This window comes from Rhea americana, unplaced genomic scaffold (genome assembly GCF_003343005.1).
Source record: "Rhea americana isolate MKP2758 unplaced genomic scaffold, rheAme1 scaffold_4, whole genome shotgun sequence".
Lineage (NCBI taxonomy): Eukaryota > Metazoa > Chordata > Aves > Rheiformes > Rheidae > Rhea > Rhea americana.
This window is the reverse complement of record NW_028186534.1, coordinates 3065214-3083546: the sequence shown is the minus strand read 5'-3', so window position 1 is coordinate 3083546 and position 18333 is coordinate 3065214. Positions and strand designations below refer to the sequence as shown.

At 48.2% G+C, this 18333-nt stretch overlaps 1 protein-coding gene across 1 annotated transcript in view; it reads right to left on the bottom strand.

Moving 5' to 3' along the window:
* Positions 1–5078: 5078 nt before the first annotated feature.
* The window catches only part of TOP1 (DNA topoisomerase I), a 68720-nt gene continuing 55465 nt past the window's right edge, over positions 5079–18333 (bottom strand). The window contains exons 11-21 of the mRNA XM_085313939.1: positions 17487–17609; positions 15734–15921; positions 14979–15123; positions 13837–13980; positions 12316–12501; positions 10683–10751; positions 9943–10057; positions 9132–9259; positions 7879–7973; positions 6914–7063; positions 5079–6500 (exon numbers count right to left, since the gene is read on the bottom strand). Of these exons, the coding sequence (XP_085170065.1) occupies positions 6398–6500; positions 6914–7063; positions 7879–7973; positions 9132–9259; positions 9943–10057; positions 10683–10751; positions 12316–12501; positions 13837–13980; positions 14979–15123; positions 15734–15921; positions 17487–17609 (1446 nt within the window). The 3' untranslated portion in view covers positions 5079–6397. The remainder of the gene's footprint in view (positions 6501–6913; positions 7064–7878; positions 7974–9131; positions 9260–9942; positions 10058–10682; positions 10752–12315; positions 12502–13836; positions 13981–14978; positions 15124–15733; positions 15922–17486; positions 17610–18333) is intronic.

The window sequence follows — 18333 nt, the reverse complement described above, 5'->3', positions numbered from 1 at the left end:
CCCACGGCACGCCGCGGGTGGGCTCCCGCGGCGCCGCGCACCCCACTGCGCGTGCGGGGTCCCCGTGTGTCCCGCGCCCCGTGGAGCCCCGGGGTGGCCAGCTGCCACGGCACCCACGCGCGGCCAGGAGGGAGCCGGCCCCGGCGGGCGCTTCCGAGCACGGGGATGCGCACGAAGAGCTGCTCACCCCGCCGTGCTGCAAGGGGTCGGGCGGGCAGGTTTTGCGCCCCGCTGCCTCCTCGGGGTCCCCTCGTGGGCTGCYGCCAGCCCCAGGGCTCAGCCACCAGCTGCAGCAACGGCCTCCCGGCACCTCCTCGCTCCCGGCCGGCAGCCCCCAGCCCCGCGGCGCTGCCCCGCGGGCCTCGCTGCAGCCTCTGTGCAACACCGTGCACTTTGGAGGGCTAAACGGGGCGGCGGAGGCAGCGCRGGGCCCGAGGTGGGCACCCGGTCTCATGGCCGGCACGTGCGTGAGCGCCGAAGAGCTGCCTCCAGCCCTGGGGCCACGCCGCGCCACGGGAGCAGGCTCCCCCGTGGGGCTGAGCCCCCCCCCGGCAGCCAGCCCTCCCGGGTGCCCTGCTGCAGGGCGACGCTCCAGCCTCCAGCTCCGGCCTCCAACGCGGGAAGCAAAACAAAAGCTGCCTTAGCAAGGGGATAAGCTGCTGAATTGGAAAGCGTTTTGGGACCGTTTTTGCTCCATTCATATGGCTAAAGCCTGCAATTTCCCTTCCTCCCCCCTGCCCTCCTTCCCCTCCAGGAGACGCACTGGTCCCCCCGCGGGAGACGCTGGTGTGAGGATCTGGCCCGCTTGCAGGCAAGTGTGTCCCCACGTTGTCCACTAGCCCAGGGGCACGAGCAGTCCCACCAGGTTCACAGGTTTAGAGGCTCCTACCCCAGTTCCTAGGCATTAAAAAGACGAGAAAGAAAAAACAAACCAAAATAAAAACCTAAACCTGCCCGTGCCAGAACGAGGAGCACCTGGATGGCAGCGCGAGCCGCTGAATGTGGAGAAGCCCCAGCAGCCCGGAGCAGCTCTTACAGAAAACGCAGCGGGGCTCAGCAGCCCCCCTTGGCCCGCCTGGGCGCGCAGCGCGGGCGCAGCGGGCAAGCAGCGGCGTCCCCGACGGCAGCCAGGCGAGCCCACGGGCGACCCGGCGCTCCCGCGGGGGAAGCGGCTCCTCGCTGCTGGGGACCGGCAGGAGGCAGCCAGCTCCCAGTGGCCCGACAGCAGCAGCGGGGTACGAGCGCATCCTCTTGTCTGTGCTCAAAACCTGGGAGCGGAGCCRGCACAGGGTCATTCCTCACCTCCCGAAGCAGGATGGGGCTCTTGGGGTGTAGGGACATCTGCTCCCCGCTYGTCCTCGCGGCTAACTCCTCTGCACGCCCCCGCGGCGGGGAGACGCGCGTCGCTCGGGCACGTGCTTCGAGCTGGTGGATTGCATCCTCGGCTGCAGCCTCCGCCCAGGGACGAGCAACGGAGGGGGGTGCTTCGAGAAGAGGTGCCAGCACCTGACCCGAGAGCGAGGCAGCAGCTTGCAGCCTCCCGGAGAGGGCAACCGGCCCCCGGGTTATTTATCGCGCGGTGCCTCGGGCCAGGGGCGTGCGGAGACGGCGGGTGGTCGCTGGGCACTGACGCGGCGCAGCGCGGAGCGAGCGCCCGGGGGGCYGCAACCGCCGCTCTCGCAAGCGCAAACCCTCGAGGGGCGGCGCACACGCGGCTCTGCCTGTGCGCGGGAGGGACAAACTGCTGCACCGAGCGTGTGGGAGGGACAAACCGCCGCAGCGAGCACACGCGAGCCAGCGTGCAGAAAACACAAGGGACGCGGCCTCTCGGAGGCCAGGGCGGGCGTTTCGCCGCGCTCCCGGGAGCTGCTGCCCGGAGGCAGCGGGGAGGGCTTGACGTGTCGGGAGACAGACCTCCGTCCTGCATCCGACGTGTGACACGGGGTGGCCGCACGTCAGATGAGGGGAGCCTCGAGGGCATGCTGGCCGGAGGCAGAGCTGGGGTGGGCGGCTTGCACGCCTGTGCCCCTACTCACGCGGGTGGCCTGCACATCCGTGCCTCCATCTTTGCAGGCAGGTTGCACGTCCGTGCCTCCACTCATGCAGCAAGTCACCGGGATCCAGGCCTTCTCCGTTCACTGGGCAGGAAGCGTGACGGTCCCTGCTAAAACACAAGCTAAAACACAGATGAGCTTCTTCCAAAGCTCCGTCACCTGCTGAAGGGCGTCAGTGCGGATACAGCTCGCTAGCCGAGGTAGGAGCCGGCGGGGGAGCACCTCTGCTTCCCCGGTGGTCAGCACAAAGCTAAGCACCGCTTCCAGGGCTGCTTTTGCCCCGATGTACTTCCTTTCCCTGACCTAGTTACATGCTAACTTGCCAGCTTGCCTTGTGGTTGGTGTTTTGCGTGAGGCTGCACCAGGCTGGCCAGCACCAGAGGCTGCCAGCGCCTTCCCCGGCACAGTCYGACCGGGGCGGCTCGAGCGGGTGCCGATGGATGTCAGTTTGTCTGTGGTTTGGAAAGGCAGCGGTGCCGGCCTCTCCAGGCACCCTGCGTCCCAAGACCAGCACGCGGCCCCTTGGGAGCTCGTCTGCCAGCACCAGAGCCCTTTTTCCAAGCTCTTTCCAAGACTGAGAAGGGTGAACTCGTGCTGGGAAAGGCCCCATCCAGTGCCCAGGACACGGCGGACCCCCRAGCCCCTGTACATCGTTCCCAGCGCATACGCGTCAGGAGCACAACGAGCCCTTTTCCCCGTCAGCTGGCATTTTCTCTGCTGCACCTTGGAAAGGCCCCAGAGAGCAAACGGCAACTCCTGCCAAACTGCAAGTCTTCGCAGCCACAACAAAGTGCCTGAAAATACCGTGGCGGCCCGCTGGGAGCAGCCAGCCGTGCCCCGGGCGGCTGGGGAGAGGGCGCTTCCCGCGCRGGCGGCTGGGCTCGACGCCCCTCTGCCCTCCCGGGGTCGGGAGCCCCACGCGTGCTGCGTTGGGCGCCTCGGAGGGGCTTGGTGAAGGAGCCACCGCTTGTGTCCGCTTCAGGCTTGGCTCGTGCCCCGGGCATCTCCCTGCTSGTAGCCCAGGGCACCCCGGCAGGGATATGGAGCCCTGAGCTGCTCTCCAGCACCAGGGAGACAAGCGCAGCCACCAGACCTGAGCRTCCACCTCGTTCCTTGTGTCCTCGCTCAACCTCCCACCCTGGCCAYGAGGAGGAGGAGGAAACGGTGCTGCTCTCACTCCATCAGCTTCCCTGCAGAGGGCTGCGGGCTGATAAAAGACAAAAGAAGCCAAGTCAAGAAGAAAAGCTCAGATCTGACCACATCCTGCTGCTTTGCCCCTCTGCTGAGCAAGGGTTTCTGTGAGTGTGCAAACAGACAGCCCCGTGGAGGCCCCATGCTAGGAGAACRTTCCCCAGGCAAAGGGAGCTGAAGCTGAGGTGCATTTGTGCAGAAACACAGCGAGCCCTGCGCAGGGACCAGGGAAATAGGAGGGATCAGAGAGCAAGATGGTGACAGGAGCCACATCATTCACTGGCCGGGAACAAGGTGGGACATCCCCAGCCCAGAGCAGGCACTACCTTGCTCCAGCACAGGCCAAGGATCCCAAGCTCGTACAGTGCCAGGGACATCAGCCCCCGCCATCACCCCCCCGCCCTCCARCCCCCAGCACTCTGAGCAGTGCTCGGGCACCGAACAGTGGTCCCACTTCCCCACAGCATCATCTTCTGCCCTCCAGCACCAGCCAGGAGGGCCCACTCCTGCTCCCCACCACAGCTCCAGGATGACTGGCAGCCCTGCCTTGGCCCCGAGCCCTTCCCATTTCCCCACAGCCACACCTCTGCTGCACTCGGCTGAGCGCTCGGCTGTGATTAACCCGCCTCCRGCTGCAGCGAGGACTTGGGGAAGAGCCTCCAGGCTCCCGAGCGCATTCCACTACAGCCCGGGCCCAGGAGATCAGCACGGAGAGCATTCGCATTAGCGACATGGAATAAAAGGACAGCCCAAACACTTTGCGATGGCCTTCCCCTTGTTTCCTGAGGCTTTTAGAAACTCAGCTGCAGCATGTCCTGCACAAAGGGAGCCTCTTCTAAGGAATGTGAAGGGAAAAAACCCACCACTTTGCCAGAGGGGCCACCCTAGGCCCAAACAAGCACAACCGGCCCCTTTTCCCTGCTGGAGATCGGCCTGGCTGCACCCCTAGCTCCATATACCTCCGGTCATTTCCCATTTCACTGAAGTACCAGCCTCAGCTTCCAAGGATGCTTAAAGGGACCCCRAACACAGATACAAAGCCACATTTACAATATCACACTGACAGACAAGTTAGCAGCCCAAAAGAGCATCCTCTACTTGGCATCTGCTGTCCAAGCTCTTGACTGAGAGCAGGCTCCTAGGCTTGCCAGGCAGCCTGCATCCAACAGGGCTCACACAGGGACTAAGCAGCTTCTCATTAAGAGGTAATAAAATCCTTCAGGGAGTTCCTGCTGGGGCAGGGAAGGGGAACTCCTGCTGCCCAGCAGGGCAGCCCCGTGCTCAGAGCTTGGAGATCAGGCTGCTGCTCCTGAAGCACAGCATTGCTCAAGGGGAGTAAACAGACACAACCCCAGACAAACAGATTGCCGTCCGTGCAYGGCGAAGGGCTCTGGGGACCAGGAGAGCTAACAGGCTTCCTCAAGCCTCAACTTCACAACAGAAAGCATTAGCTTGAGCTCATCAATAAGCAGCAGGATCCCAGCTCTCCGTGCCCCTAGCCAGGGCTCCAAAGAGCCCTGCGCTGTGATGGGTCCAGCTACACAACCACACACAGCAGTGCCGCACCAGAGAGGAGACTGCTGCTGAGCCATCACAACCCAACACAAGGTGAGCACCGACGGGAGAATTACTCAAAGTACTAGAGCAAATGCTTTCAGCTGCTAGAGAAAGCGTTACTGCTTCCCAAGGGCAGTCATGACCAGACACTTCATTTTAGATCCTTGGCATCATTATGAAACCTCATCAACTCGACTCATCCACAGTGAGGACATGCCGCTGGGTCGAATCCCAACACACCTGGCACCGAGCTGAAAAAACACACAGACCCCAGCACTCAGTTAAGTTGTAGGAATTTATTTTAAATAACCTACAGTTGATTAAAAGGGAATTCATGATAAAAATAGAAGATACTTGTTGAGGAAAGGCTGCAGGAAATGGTCTTCGCACACACACTACGCTAACAATGCCTCTAAAACTAATGATTATAGCAAAAAAAGGTTTCACATTAAAATTCTGCTTTTTAGTTTTTTAAAATTTTTTTACACAATTACAAAAGAAAAAAATAAAAGCCCTAAAATCTTGATTTTTCCTTTTTGGACCGATGCTCATTTCCCTCGAAATTTTTTGACCTGTGAAACTTCTTTTTACACAATAAAATCTTTCAAGTAAAAGAGGAGAGTGGGGCTTAGAAAAAAAGGAGGGGGAAAAAAAGGTAAAACAGTCTGACAAACCTAAAAGGTAGATAGTCTTGAAGTGTACAGAGCGTGCTCAGAACAAAAGGTGATGGGAATGCCATTTGTTGCCATTTTCACTTGTCTTCAAATTCCACATTCATCTCCCCACCACACCATCCCCTCCCCCCAACCCGCTCCCCAAATCTACACGATCTTTAAGATCAAGAAGAAAAACTGTTTAAATATTTTAAAATAATTAAAAGAAATAAAAATTCACATTTAAAAAAAGGAACACTCAAGTCAGGAGGACAATTTCCCATCACGCTTTGCTTTGAACAGATGCAGTGGATATTTGTAATTCATGTTCCAATACCACGACTGTTTCAAGTGACAAAGAAAAAAAGATTTGAGTATTTCCATGACAATAGTGACAGCTGTAATAGGTGCGTTGGGTTTCTTAAATTTTCTTGGCTTGTTAAATTCTGAAATGGGGTGGGAGGGGGAAGGGAAGGGCAGAGGATAAGGAGTCCATTTTCTATTAAAATATAGAAGTTATTGCAAAACCCTAACTGTAAAAACGCACCAATATAATTGGATTTTGTATACAGTAGCTAAAGATTCCCACGCTCTCAGTGTGATGGTGAATTTGCCTGGCGGAAGGTTGACAAATCCCCCATCCACTTGCCCTGCTTCAAGAGGAAAAAAAAAAAAAACCACACAAACCAGACAGCTAAAATTTGGATCTCTGAAACATTTTTAAATAAGTTGTCCATAGGACAACTGGCTCAGCTCCTTTAAGATATTTCCAGGTTACTCTTTCTCCAAGATGTTTGCTGTTTATCTGATGCTCACTTGCCCCTTTCCTCCCCCCTCCCCAGCATCCAAGGACAAGTAAGGCTCACAGTTTATCAATCTCCCTAAAAAAAAAAACAGGCTACTCCCCTTTTTTCCCATAAAATTCAGCTCATTAAAAACAGGTTAAAATTCATAGTCTTCCTCTGCCATGTCGATAGCCCAGGCAAATTTCTCTCGTTGAGTTTTGTTATAAATCTTCTCTATAGGGATTCCCCACTTCTTACACCTGCAGAAGAGGAGATACTGGTTAAGAGTCAATACCGCACAGGTGTCCAACCCCTTGCTGTCCTTCTCTCCCTCAGCACCTTCCAGCTCTACTCATGCTCCATTAGGAGATGCTACTCAGCTGAACAGGACCAGCTTCACTGTTAGACCCCTGCAGATTTCCTGACCCATCATCTCCCAGAGTGATGCTAGCTTTGGCTGACACAAGACACTTGCCTCGAGAGAGTCATTTGAAACTACTGTAAACTGTTTGCAAATACAAGGGATGGCCACAGAAAGACTGACCTCTCTGGTCAGACCTATGCTGACAGTAGAGGCAGCAGTGCTCTCAGCCACAACCCTCATCCGTTAACTGGGGAACAAGACACAGGTGAAGGAGTGGTTCCCTCCAGCACACCCTAGGCAGACACTTACCAAGCAACAGAGATTCTGGGATCCAGATAGTTGAGTTTGGAGGTGCCCAAGGCAATTTGCTTGTTCTCCTCCCTATCTGTAGCCTGAACCTCCAGCTTCATCAGCTGCTCCTCAATCCTCTGCACAGCTTTCTTCTTGCTCTCCACTGTCCTGGGGTGGGTAAGAAAGAATGTTTAATCCCTGATGTCTTGCTGAGGCTGAGACTATTACACTGCAGGAACCCAGAGGGACCTGATCAAGGTAAGCAATGTGACCAGCCACAGAAGGCAGCCGTGTCAAAATCTACAGTGACACAAGCCACGCAGCACATGCAATTAAAAACTGTCAAAGGCAGAGCAGAGCTCCTAAGCAGGAATGTTTTTTTTTTTTTGTTTTGTTTTGTTTTAAGGGGTGGGAAGCAACAGCCTGAACTGAAGCACTGACACCACACATTTTAAAATTAATCCATCTATTCCTCTTTCAATAGTCATGCTGCAGTTCCATCTTCAGAACTCCCTTAACTCAGCACCCATGTCTATTCTGCAGAGCGCACACACAGTCTGTGTACAATGTCTGCAACCTTGGGCTTCCAATAGTGGAAGTGCTCCAAAATGCTTTTGCATTTTCTAATTCTCAGCTTCCTGGCTCCCCATAAAGCTGAGGATGCTGCACACTTGATCCATTACTCTGCTTGGTCCTGGGTAGCAGGGTGGTTACTATACCATTGGCTGGTGCTCAGCTCAGAGGGCTGGAAGGCACAGCAGAGACTGATGCTAGTGACCACATCAGAAGCTGCYATGTTGGGCCCCCTCTATGCTCCTTAGCTTGAAGGCTGCTACTTCACACACAGGGCAAAGAGGGGACCAGAAGGCAAGGTCTTCCCAGCTCTCTTGGATCACTGGCTAGGGAAGCAGAAGACAGTGCTGAAGAATCACTGGAGCTGACAATACTGGGAGCATTGCACAGCCTAGTAACACCAGCCTTACTTTTTAGACTTCTCATCCCTCCGGACCTTGGCATCAGCTTTGGCGCTTTTCAGTTCTCTCCTGGCATCAGCTAACTGTTCCTTCTTGGCATCAATCTAGGAGAGGTAAAACCAGAGGGCAGCACTGTGAACAACCAGCAGACAACTGTGGCCATCACCCTTGTGCAGCATTACCCAGCGACTGAGAGTCTGTGACCATGATCAGAAGCTAGCAGGGCTCAGAACCACTTCTACAAAACAATGAGGCCACTGGCCTTTCAATGTGCTGTGGGACCTAATGCAGGGAAACACGTTCCCTTGAAGAAACAAAGCCCAAACAGTTGCAAAGATAAGGTAGCAGTTGGGAGAGAGCCACTGGGAGTCTTCACACAGAGCTATACCCAAGCAGGGTAAGGGACTGGCATGGCCTGAGACTAGYCAACAGTCTGTACAGCCTGCTTGTCCATCTCTACTTTCTCCCATCAGTACAAGCTCCCTGATGGTACCACAGAAGGATGATCCATGTTCCCTCAGCGGGCATCAGTTCTTGCCCCAAATCTTACCCACTGAAAGCTGATAAGGGTTCAGGCAGCTCTCTTCTGGTAAGCTTAGGATTCAGGGAGATTTAGCATTTTGCAGCTCCTTCAACCACTCCCCTTAAACTTCCCCCAAGCTCTAACATCTAGGGTGGAGGCAGCCATGTTAGGTGTTACAGAAGCAGGGGTCACTGCAGTGCCAAACCAAAAGTCCTTATTGTGAAGGTTATTCTAAAGCCAGACCAGGAACAGACCTAGCCCTTTTGCACCTCATGGCCTTCACCAGAAACAATCTGCAAAGGAAGAGGTCAGGTCAGAGGGGCGTAATGTACCACGTACACAGCCTGCACTGACAGTGGTCTGCGATTCCTGTAACAGGAGTGAATGCCCATTCCTGTTTCTTTATGGGGACACAAGATAGAGCTACAGGCCGAGGAGCTTAAGTTTTAATAGCAGCAAAACATGCTGCTGGTCATCTGTCAAACAAAGGGCAGCTAAAAAGGGTCTGGTCTTGGTCTCTAGGAGTAAAAGACGACTCAGACTGAAAGGCAGCACTTTCAGCTCAATATTACACTTCCAGAGTCTTCCTTTCCAAGTAGGCCCATCTCTGATATGGCACTAACCAAATCCTGACAGGGAAAAGCTGGCTCCCCTTCTGTTTTACTCGAAGTGAAAGGAAATGCAAGTCCTGGATGCAGAACTTTGAGCCCTGCCCCAACAAAAAGCCAGGTGGGGGTACCTTGGTCTGCAGATTCATCATGGACTTTTCAAAGGTCTTCGGTGGAGCCCTCTGGTGGTTACACAAAATGGCAACCGCTCTGTTGGCACGGTTATAGGAAAGGATCTTTGCTGGGATGTTGTCATCCGCTGTGAATTACAAAGAGAAGGTAAACAAGTGGTGTCCTCTAGTGCTTAACAGCCCCAGCCAGTGTCCAGCTGACTCTGCCAGCTCCCAGTCACAGGAGAAACGACTTTTCCTGATGGCCTAATCTCCGTGCTACACTCTAACCACAGCACTAAGAGCCTGCCTACTTCCACCCTGGACCCTAACTCCCTGTGGACCACTTCCTTCAGTAGCAACAAAGGCACCACCTGCCACTCACTAGAGAGGTACATCCAYACTCTGAGCAGGGGACAATAGGACCACATAACTCTAGACACTGTTGAGCTTCACAGGCCCCTCCACAAACAGGAAGAGATGTGCCTGCTTTGTAAAGTAGATCAAAGTACAAATTACCAGTGCTCAACACGTGGATTGTGAATGAGCAGCCAGGAAACAAATGAGAGATTTGGTAAAAACCAGGCACGCCCTAGCATGCACACTTCAATATGCCCACCAGTCAACTCTGCACTACCCCATCTACTTCCAAAAGACTATCTTGCAGTAGTTTTGATCAGACCTTAGCTGTCTGACATTTACACTGTGAGAACAGCAAGCAGGAAATATCATAGAGATCGAATACTTGACACTAAGCCAAAGCAGCCAGCGCTATATTGCAGGATGAGATCCATTCCCCTACACCCACCACAGTTGCAAAGACAGGACTTACGGTTAGTGAGCTCCTTGAGCTGCTGTTGTAGCGTGATGGAGGCGTTGTAAGTACGGAATACCTTGGCTGTCAGTCCCTCCATAAGGTCTTGAAGATGTTTATTTAAGATACTAGTCTAAGGAAGCAGAAAGCAGATGACAGTTAGCACTAGAATCAGYGACAGCATTTGTGAAGTTTCTGGACACATTGTTGATGAAGACATGCAGCTCTCATCTAAACTCTGGCTAGTGTACTCAAATCTAACACCYAATGGCCACATTTTCACTGAAACCACAGGAAAAGTGAACAAAGAAACAAAAAGGGTTAGATCTGTATAAGTACTATGAATGGCCAAAAAACTTTCCAGTGTGGTGCTTCTGGTTCCCAATAGGTGGAAGTGAGCCTGTCTCACCCCAGGGGAGATGCCTAAATCACCACAGTGCTCCCACAGAGCCAAACGTGCAGTCAGGGATGGCATCTGACAAAAATGTCACCTTACACAATCATCTTTGGTCTCTRAAAAGAAACCTCCCCAAGACAGAGCCAGCCAGGTTCCCCACGACCAAGGCCTGTCACTTCAGGAGCCTGCAGGCACAGTGAACAATATGGATACTAACTGGAGACAGACTCACTGCCTCTAGGCCATTCAGGCCAGCTCTGAAAAAAAAAATGCCACAGACACTATTTCTGGAGCAGGGCGACAGCTATTGCCTGGTTCAGAGGGAGTGTGTCCACTGTCCCCCTCACCATTATGCGCTTACATTGAGGCGATCAAAGAGGTCATCTTCTGGCTGCTTATTCTCCATGAACAGCTGAAGATTCTTAAATACCTGCAAGAAAAGAATCCCCATGTCTAAGGCACACAGACTGGACAGTGCTGTGAAGCAGTTACACCTAAGGAGGTCTCCCTTCCAAGATGCCAGTTTAAATCTGTTTTCAGGCAGCAGTTAGGAAGAAGCTGAATGCAGTTTGCCAACAGGCAAACACTTATCTCTGAAGGTAACACTTGTGCTGAAGGTTCCTTCTCAGCAAAAGGAGTCTTAGGCATTTAATGCCATTTATCCTTATCTTCTCGGTAAGATTGCAACAGACTTGCTTTTGCTCTGGCTTAGCTGCCTAACAAAGAAAAAGACTCCAAATCTGGCATTTTCCCCTTACTCTCCAGCATTACTCCAGAGACCCCTGAGCAATTTTTCCACGGAGTGAAGCAATTAAAAGCCAACCCTTCTCACTGCTGTGTTTTTTCATACAGTTCCACCACAAGCAAGTATCATTGGGGTAGGGGGAATAATCAAAGCCTCTTGATTACACAGCTACCACAGATCCAAGCTCTATGTTTTTCAAATTCCCAATTCCYAGCTTCTCATCAACACACATTCTTCTTCTATAGAGACACCTAATATACAAAGATTCCTAGCTCCACAACAATCAATTTCATTGTAAGTACTGAAGAACAAACACTGAGAGACCAATGCCAATAAATTTAAACAGATTTTTTTTTTCTTTAAAAATAGGACAGCTAGAATTCCAGCACACACACACTTCTACAGAGGCCATAGCGCTTCTTTCATTTATTTTGTTCCCCAAGAGGTCAACATTTATTGCTGTTTGTCATCACAATTACTGCAGTATTATACACATGGTATTTAACATAGAGCTAAATGCAGAACTGTGGACCAGATGCAAAGCTCTGTTACACCCACAAAAACAAAGTCCTCCTAGACAGGCTCCTCCAGTTGACATTGATGGATGAGCTTTCCATCACAGCAGATGTGAAACCCATGGAGGACAAAAATAAAGGAAACAATGTCGCCTGGGTAAGAAGTATTGGTTAGTAGACAGATATGACTTAAAAACATGGCTATCTACTGTGTGCTCTGGAATAACCAGAACCAGGATATAYTGCAGCAAGGGCACAGCTCCAACAAACCAAAACATCATGATAGAGAAGAGATTTGGACTTGCATGATACTAACTGCTACTCTACCAACAGTGTTGGATATAAACTCAAAGCCTTTTATGCTATTATTTGTCATTTGTGCCTAGAAGTCTACCACCTACAGGTGACAAAACCAACTCTGCTGACCAGAACAGGACCCAAGGAACTCATTTAACATAGCTGTTACAATTATGTTATGCCAGCTGTTAGCACTTAGACAACAGGAAAGAGCAGCAGTAAAATGACTAAACACCACAGTACTGGGTTATATCATAACAGCAGCAGCCTTATTCCATTCTCAAGGCATGGCCAGTAAAATGGGAAGAGTATTAGCTGACTTATTTTCTGGCTAGATATCTGATCACTGACAAAGCATCCAGTTATTGCTACTAGGACTGRATCCACCACATTTTTCTGCTATACAGTCTGTTGATTTGTTTGTGGAGATGCCTTACCCTCTTCTCAACAGGGACTTTGTTGTAGTATCGGATGGAGTCTTTACCGAGGAAATCAAACTCAACCACGTATTCCTGGCCATCCAGTTCAGGATGCAGCTTGATATGTTCTACTCTGAGAGAGCAGCAGCCCACRGTGTCAGCTGTCTCTCCTTCTTCTTTTTCATTACCAGCTCTGAGAGCAAGCTACATTTAGATGAAGAAGAGAGGTAAGCATTTCAAAACATCCTGGTAATGTACAGATAGTAGAAACTTCTGGACAGTAGCCTATACTCAGGGTGTCCCTTCTGCCCCATTTGGTTTTGAGTTTAGCATCATCAATCAGTAATTCCCATGAATGACTCTACAAAGAACATTCAAAAATGCTTTTTTAACATCTCTGAGAAGGAGAGGTATGAAAAACTAGTTACTGAGGAAAGCATGAAAATAGTTTGAGGCACAAAGAAATGCAATGGAATTCCCACGTCCAAGGCCACAGAAAAGAAAAAAAAATACAGAAAATGTACTTGAGTGGCTAGAACTGACATTCAAAAATTCTGATATCAATAAAAACTCCTCAAGTTCTCATTAAACATGCTTTAAATAAGCCTACACCAAAGCCAATCTACCAAAATCCCTTAAACAAAACAAAAACAAAAAATTGAGGTAAGGTTTAATGCAAGATGTTTTACTGACTTTCTCTTAAGTAATTCAAGCTTTAAGATAGTTCTGACGGATTAATGAAAATCGTTTAAAAAAAAATCTGCTTTTTTTTTTTTTAAATCAAATCAATTTCCATGTGAATTCAATCTGATACAAAGTTCATCAGTTGCTCTTTATTATATGCTAAAGAAATACACTTTATACAGTGCATGACACTTTCTGGCATATATAAATCATCTAAAGGCTGTACTAGGCTGCATTAAAAAAAAAGTGTATTAACAATACTGGCTAAACCAATCTCTAATTTTTGAAGAAAACCTGAAGTGTTCATACGAAACCCAATTATTCAAATCAAACTTCTACAATTTAAATCCAACAGAAGCTATCAATTTGGTTGGTTAAGAAGCCATATAGTAGCAGGGCAACAGCTCTCTTGAGAATTAGTTTTGAATAGCTTAAATACATCAGTACAACTGCAATCTTTATTCTGTGGGAAGAGCAAATAGCATAATTATGGATCTTATGACTGTGACCCCAAACTAAGGGGAGACAAAATAGCAGAAACTCCCAACACAAAAACTGAAACAGCTGGAGACCAAAGGCCCACATAAAATTCCCAGTAATCCAACTGGGATGTTTTAGAAACAGGTCATGAATTTTGCCCGAGCAAAAAACTGTGCTTCCTGAAATAGCCACGTTCAGTACAATAGTTTATTGCTTTGAATTTCCAGGTAATGAGAAGGAAAGGGAGAAAGGAGTCTGCCCACCAGGAAGCCTCRAGATACCTTAGTAATGGGACTCAATTCAGACACTCAGCAGTCCTGAGTACTCCCTGCAGAACAGGAAAGGAAAGAGAGCGTGCTGGGAAACGAGCCTTACTTTATCAATGAAGTACAGCGCCACAGCCCTCTGCCGTACTTTCATCTCTTTGGATTTCCAGTCTTCTCGATACTGATTTCGAATTTTATCTACGCACTTCTTCAACCTCCGAGCCGTCTCATACTTCTGCCAGTCCTTCTCACCCTGAAGAGAAAGTTGGAACAGAGTCAGCATCAAAAAACAGGCAGAGGACCAGCTCTGATCTACTTCTTGGGGCATGTCAACTCTGCATACAAGGAATGGTCCTGTTGTACAAAAGTGCCAAGAAAAAAAAAATTAACCACAACACACACACACACACACACACACACACACACACAGAAAAGACATTTCATGCGTTCCATGCTCAACGTAAAAATGGTTTCCTCTGCAGATGCTCGTTTTCAACTGTGTAATTAGACAAATGTAAGATGCAAAAGCAACATCAACAGTTCATTATTATATATTCAAGTCGTATCAAAAAAGCCATGAATTCCAAAGGACAAAGACTCTCTACACTTGTAGGGCAAACATCTCATTTCCAATATAGGAAAAATCTCTCAAATGGTTTTATAGGAACTTAAATTTTACCCCCAAAACTGAAGTCTACTTATCTGTCAAAGGGTTCATCATTACTTTCATGGGACTGATCACTGACCAGCTACTTGCTTCCACAACAGGATTTGTTCTCCTTAATCATGAATTCCTCAGTCTTCTCAGCCAKTAACCTGGCTACATTTTTAACTTCATAACAATTAATTAGTGGCCTATGGTTAGAACTTCAGCACACAATAAGTCAGGGGAAGTTAGTGCTGAAAGCAGTTAAAGCGTCCACCAGAACAAGTTCACTTTTGGATAAAATACTTCCTTTTAGGATTAGAGAGTAACAAACTCCTACTATGAATGATAAAAATAAATTTATTGAAAAGCATTATTGTAACAGATTTCCACTACTCTCCYGTGCAACAGTTGCATTTTTTCCCACTGCTGCCCCCCCCATTCTTCCAAGGGGGAAGAGAAACACAGAGATTTTCCTACGATTTTCAGTCAACAGTGGAAGATGAAATAGCAGTACAGCTTTAATCATTATCACTGTTCTACTCAACATCTGAATTTCCTTCCAGGAGACAAAGCCAGTAAGAAATCTTTTAATAGACCTTTACCTTAATTCTTGAGCTAGGATTCAACATGATGTACTTGATAGAACCTTGGATGTTCTCAGTCCATGAAACCAGCCAGGTGACCTTGTTATCATGCCGGACCTCTTTCCATTTGTGTCCTGGCGGAGGAGCAGGGATCTTTGAATCCCTGTGTAGTTAGAAAACACAGAAAAAAAACAAWCAAAAACCAAAAAACTCTGTAAGAGACTTCCACAGTATCAGGATAGAGAGAAATAACAAACACCAAGACATAATAAGCTCAGGGAAGAAAACTGAGACAAAGTAACTGCATATTGCCCAAGTAGGAGATCAAATGACTCAAATTGAACACTCAAAGATCAGAAATGTAACTGCTATAACGTCTGCTAAAGAATTCAAYTGTAGATCTGAACACATGAGCTAAGATAAGCTCTGATTTGTGGATGCTTCAATAGCTACACATATCAGGACAGGACTGGGGAGAAGTCCACCAAATCTTGGCCTTCAACATCAAGGAAGATTAAGTAGGACAACCTACCTAGAAGGAAATTCATTTTTGGCAATGCTAACAGGAAAGATTGAATTTCAGCAGATGCAGACAGTAGGGATGGGGAAGAAAATACATTGAAAATGCTTTACATAAAGTCCATGGTAGTCTTGTTTCTCCAATCCTTGTATGTCTAAGATAAGCAACACATGTATTTCTAAGAGCTTGGATATCAAGCTATGCAGGAAAAAAAAAMCAGCTAATCAGAAAAAAGAGTGCACCCAAAGCTCACTTGCTGCAATTAATGATGATGTCTTCTGGCATGATGCGCCTCTTCAACATGCCCATTTTGGGATGGTTCCCACGTCCTCGGAAGAGACCTGGGGGTTCAATCTTGAAGTTGGCAATCCTCTCCTTGTGGTTGTCCATCACACAATATCCATACTCCTTCAATAGCCGCTCATTCTCCTCTTTGATTTTCTGGGAAAACCCAAAAGTAAAAATGATGTAATTGCTCAACACCACTACATATCTCTGCATGCCAAGACTTAAGAAAAACTTAATATTTGCACTAAATTAACACTGAAAACTCAGCTCAAACGTCTCCATCCTGCTAAATGCTATACTCAAAACTCAGGAAGAGAAGACTGTCCAGAAAAGAATTCATAAAAAGCAAGCAGCAAAAACAAACAGGAAATGGTAAAGAGACACAAAAACACTTAAATCTTAAACTTGAGAGAAACAGACTAGGGCAGTTGAAGATGCCTATGATTTTGGAGTAGAGTTCACTTCATTCACCTCTATCCATATATCACAGCAATAAGAGCAGTCTAAGTACAGCAGCCCCATCATAGTTCAGCTGCTTTATCTTCAGCCCCCTCCCCCCCATGCCAAGCCAGCCTTTGAAGTCCACTGGACTTTACATCTTGTTGTTTAAAAAAAAGCAAACAACAAAAAAGTCACACCCCCCCCACACACACACTTCTGTGTTTGAACTCAGAAAGCAGGTAGAGGAATGGCTTCAGTCTGCTGCTCAAGGCATGTCAAKCCTGTGTCAGCAAATCACTTCAGAAGTTGAAACTGGTCTCATAACTACAAAAGWGCTAAGATTTCACTGCATACTTCTGTGCTTGAACTCTAATAATACACCTCCACCCCGATCCCACCAAAAAAAAGGCTAAGAAAAATAAAATCATTGCAGCATAAATTAAACCATCAAGGATCTGACTGACAAACACACTGATACACCAGCTAAAGAAACCAACAGAAAAAGCCACTTCTGTTCTGCTGGAACACAGTTCATGATGCGAACTGGGGAAGATTCACTCACATTTAACAAATGAAACACTAAGACACAATCTTTCTACTCTGGTGGGATCCTTCTGCCCCCAAAGACGTGTCTCCAGGCAGCTACAGGCCTCACTCCAAGCAGAATTACAGCAGTATTGCAAAAGACTAACTGAGAACGCAGGGCTAATTTCTGGCTCTTGTTAGAACAACTCTCCAAACACTCATCTAAAGGTTATCTACTCTCCTCACAAACTGCAAACAGGAAAAATCTTTTTTAGTGATAAAACTGCATTGAATGGAGATCTAACATTTAAAATCTGCTTTCTATATATTTTATTCACAAATGTCTTCACTACATCTCTTTCACCATTACCAATTTTGCCTTCCAAACTCAAGGAGCTATCAAAATGAAAATCTATCATTAGCAGCTTAACTGAGTAGCCACTGCTCATTATTGGGCAGGGATGCAGCCCTTACACAAGTAACTACTCTCCCACATGGAAATCACCTCCAGTTCTATTTATTTTCTCAAGTCGGATAGGAGCCYTAGAGCTATCAATATATTTTTCAAGTGTAAACACAGTGCTTTGCCCTAGCTGAGCTATGCACCAAAAAATTCCAACAATTAACACAAAACTAATAAAGTTAGTAACAGCTGACCTACCAATGGCAAGGCAGACAGAGGAATGATTACATAGAKATGTTTACAAGCCAGCTAAGCATTTTAAAAAGTCTCCTAGAATTCCCTTTGGTACCTGTTTCTCCTCCTTGGACATCTGTTTCCTAGCTTCCGACTGAGCTTTGAAATACTGGCTCATGTGGGTGAAGTCACATTTGCTGAGGCTGGTGATAGTGCTCTTCTCTTCAGAGGTCATTTCCTTGCAGAAAGAAAATAGTGCTTTAAGCTTTCACACAGGCATAACAGAGCGTACCTTGCCTAAGACAGTTTATACACGAACAATGGATAGGTTCTTMCAGTAAACCTCCCAAAGCTCCCATATTCTTGCACATGATGAYTCTAGACAAGATCAAAGAGAAAAGGACAAGAAGCAGAGCACACAGGATGCTTGTCTTCTAGCAACCTGATCTCTGTGACCACCGTGCAGTGCCACAACACCTCTCAAAGYGCTCTCCCACTGAACACTGGTTGAGATTATTGAGGGTTGGTGAAGAAATCTAGAAATCTTTAAAAAAATTGCATCAGCTATTTTGAAGGTTTGATTTAGCTGTTCTAAAGGTTCGATTTCACAGCATGGTAAGTCAACTGAGGTGAAGTTCTGGCTCTGCAGGTCTTTGGAAGGGGCTTCCTTCTAACATAGATGGCCTTTCAACAGTGCATATAGGAATTAGATTAGCTATACCCCAAAAGGTTATGACAGGCAACTGCGGTTTGCAAAAGTCTGATATTTGTTGGTTTAAGAAGGTATTTATGATAAGACCCTTCCTGGTGRAGCTTAGGATAACACAGAAACTTCACAGTTAAGATCTGAGACAGCTTTAAGTTGCCACAAGCTAACCTGCCTATGTATGGAACAGTAGTCCCTTTTCACYGCCTAGCACTGAGAAGACACCAGTCATGTCTGTGGTCATTCCAGCCCAGGA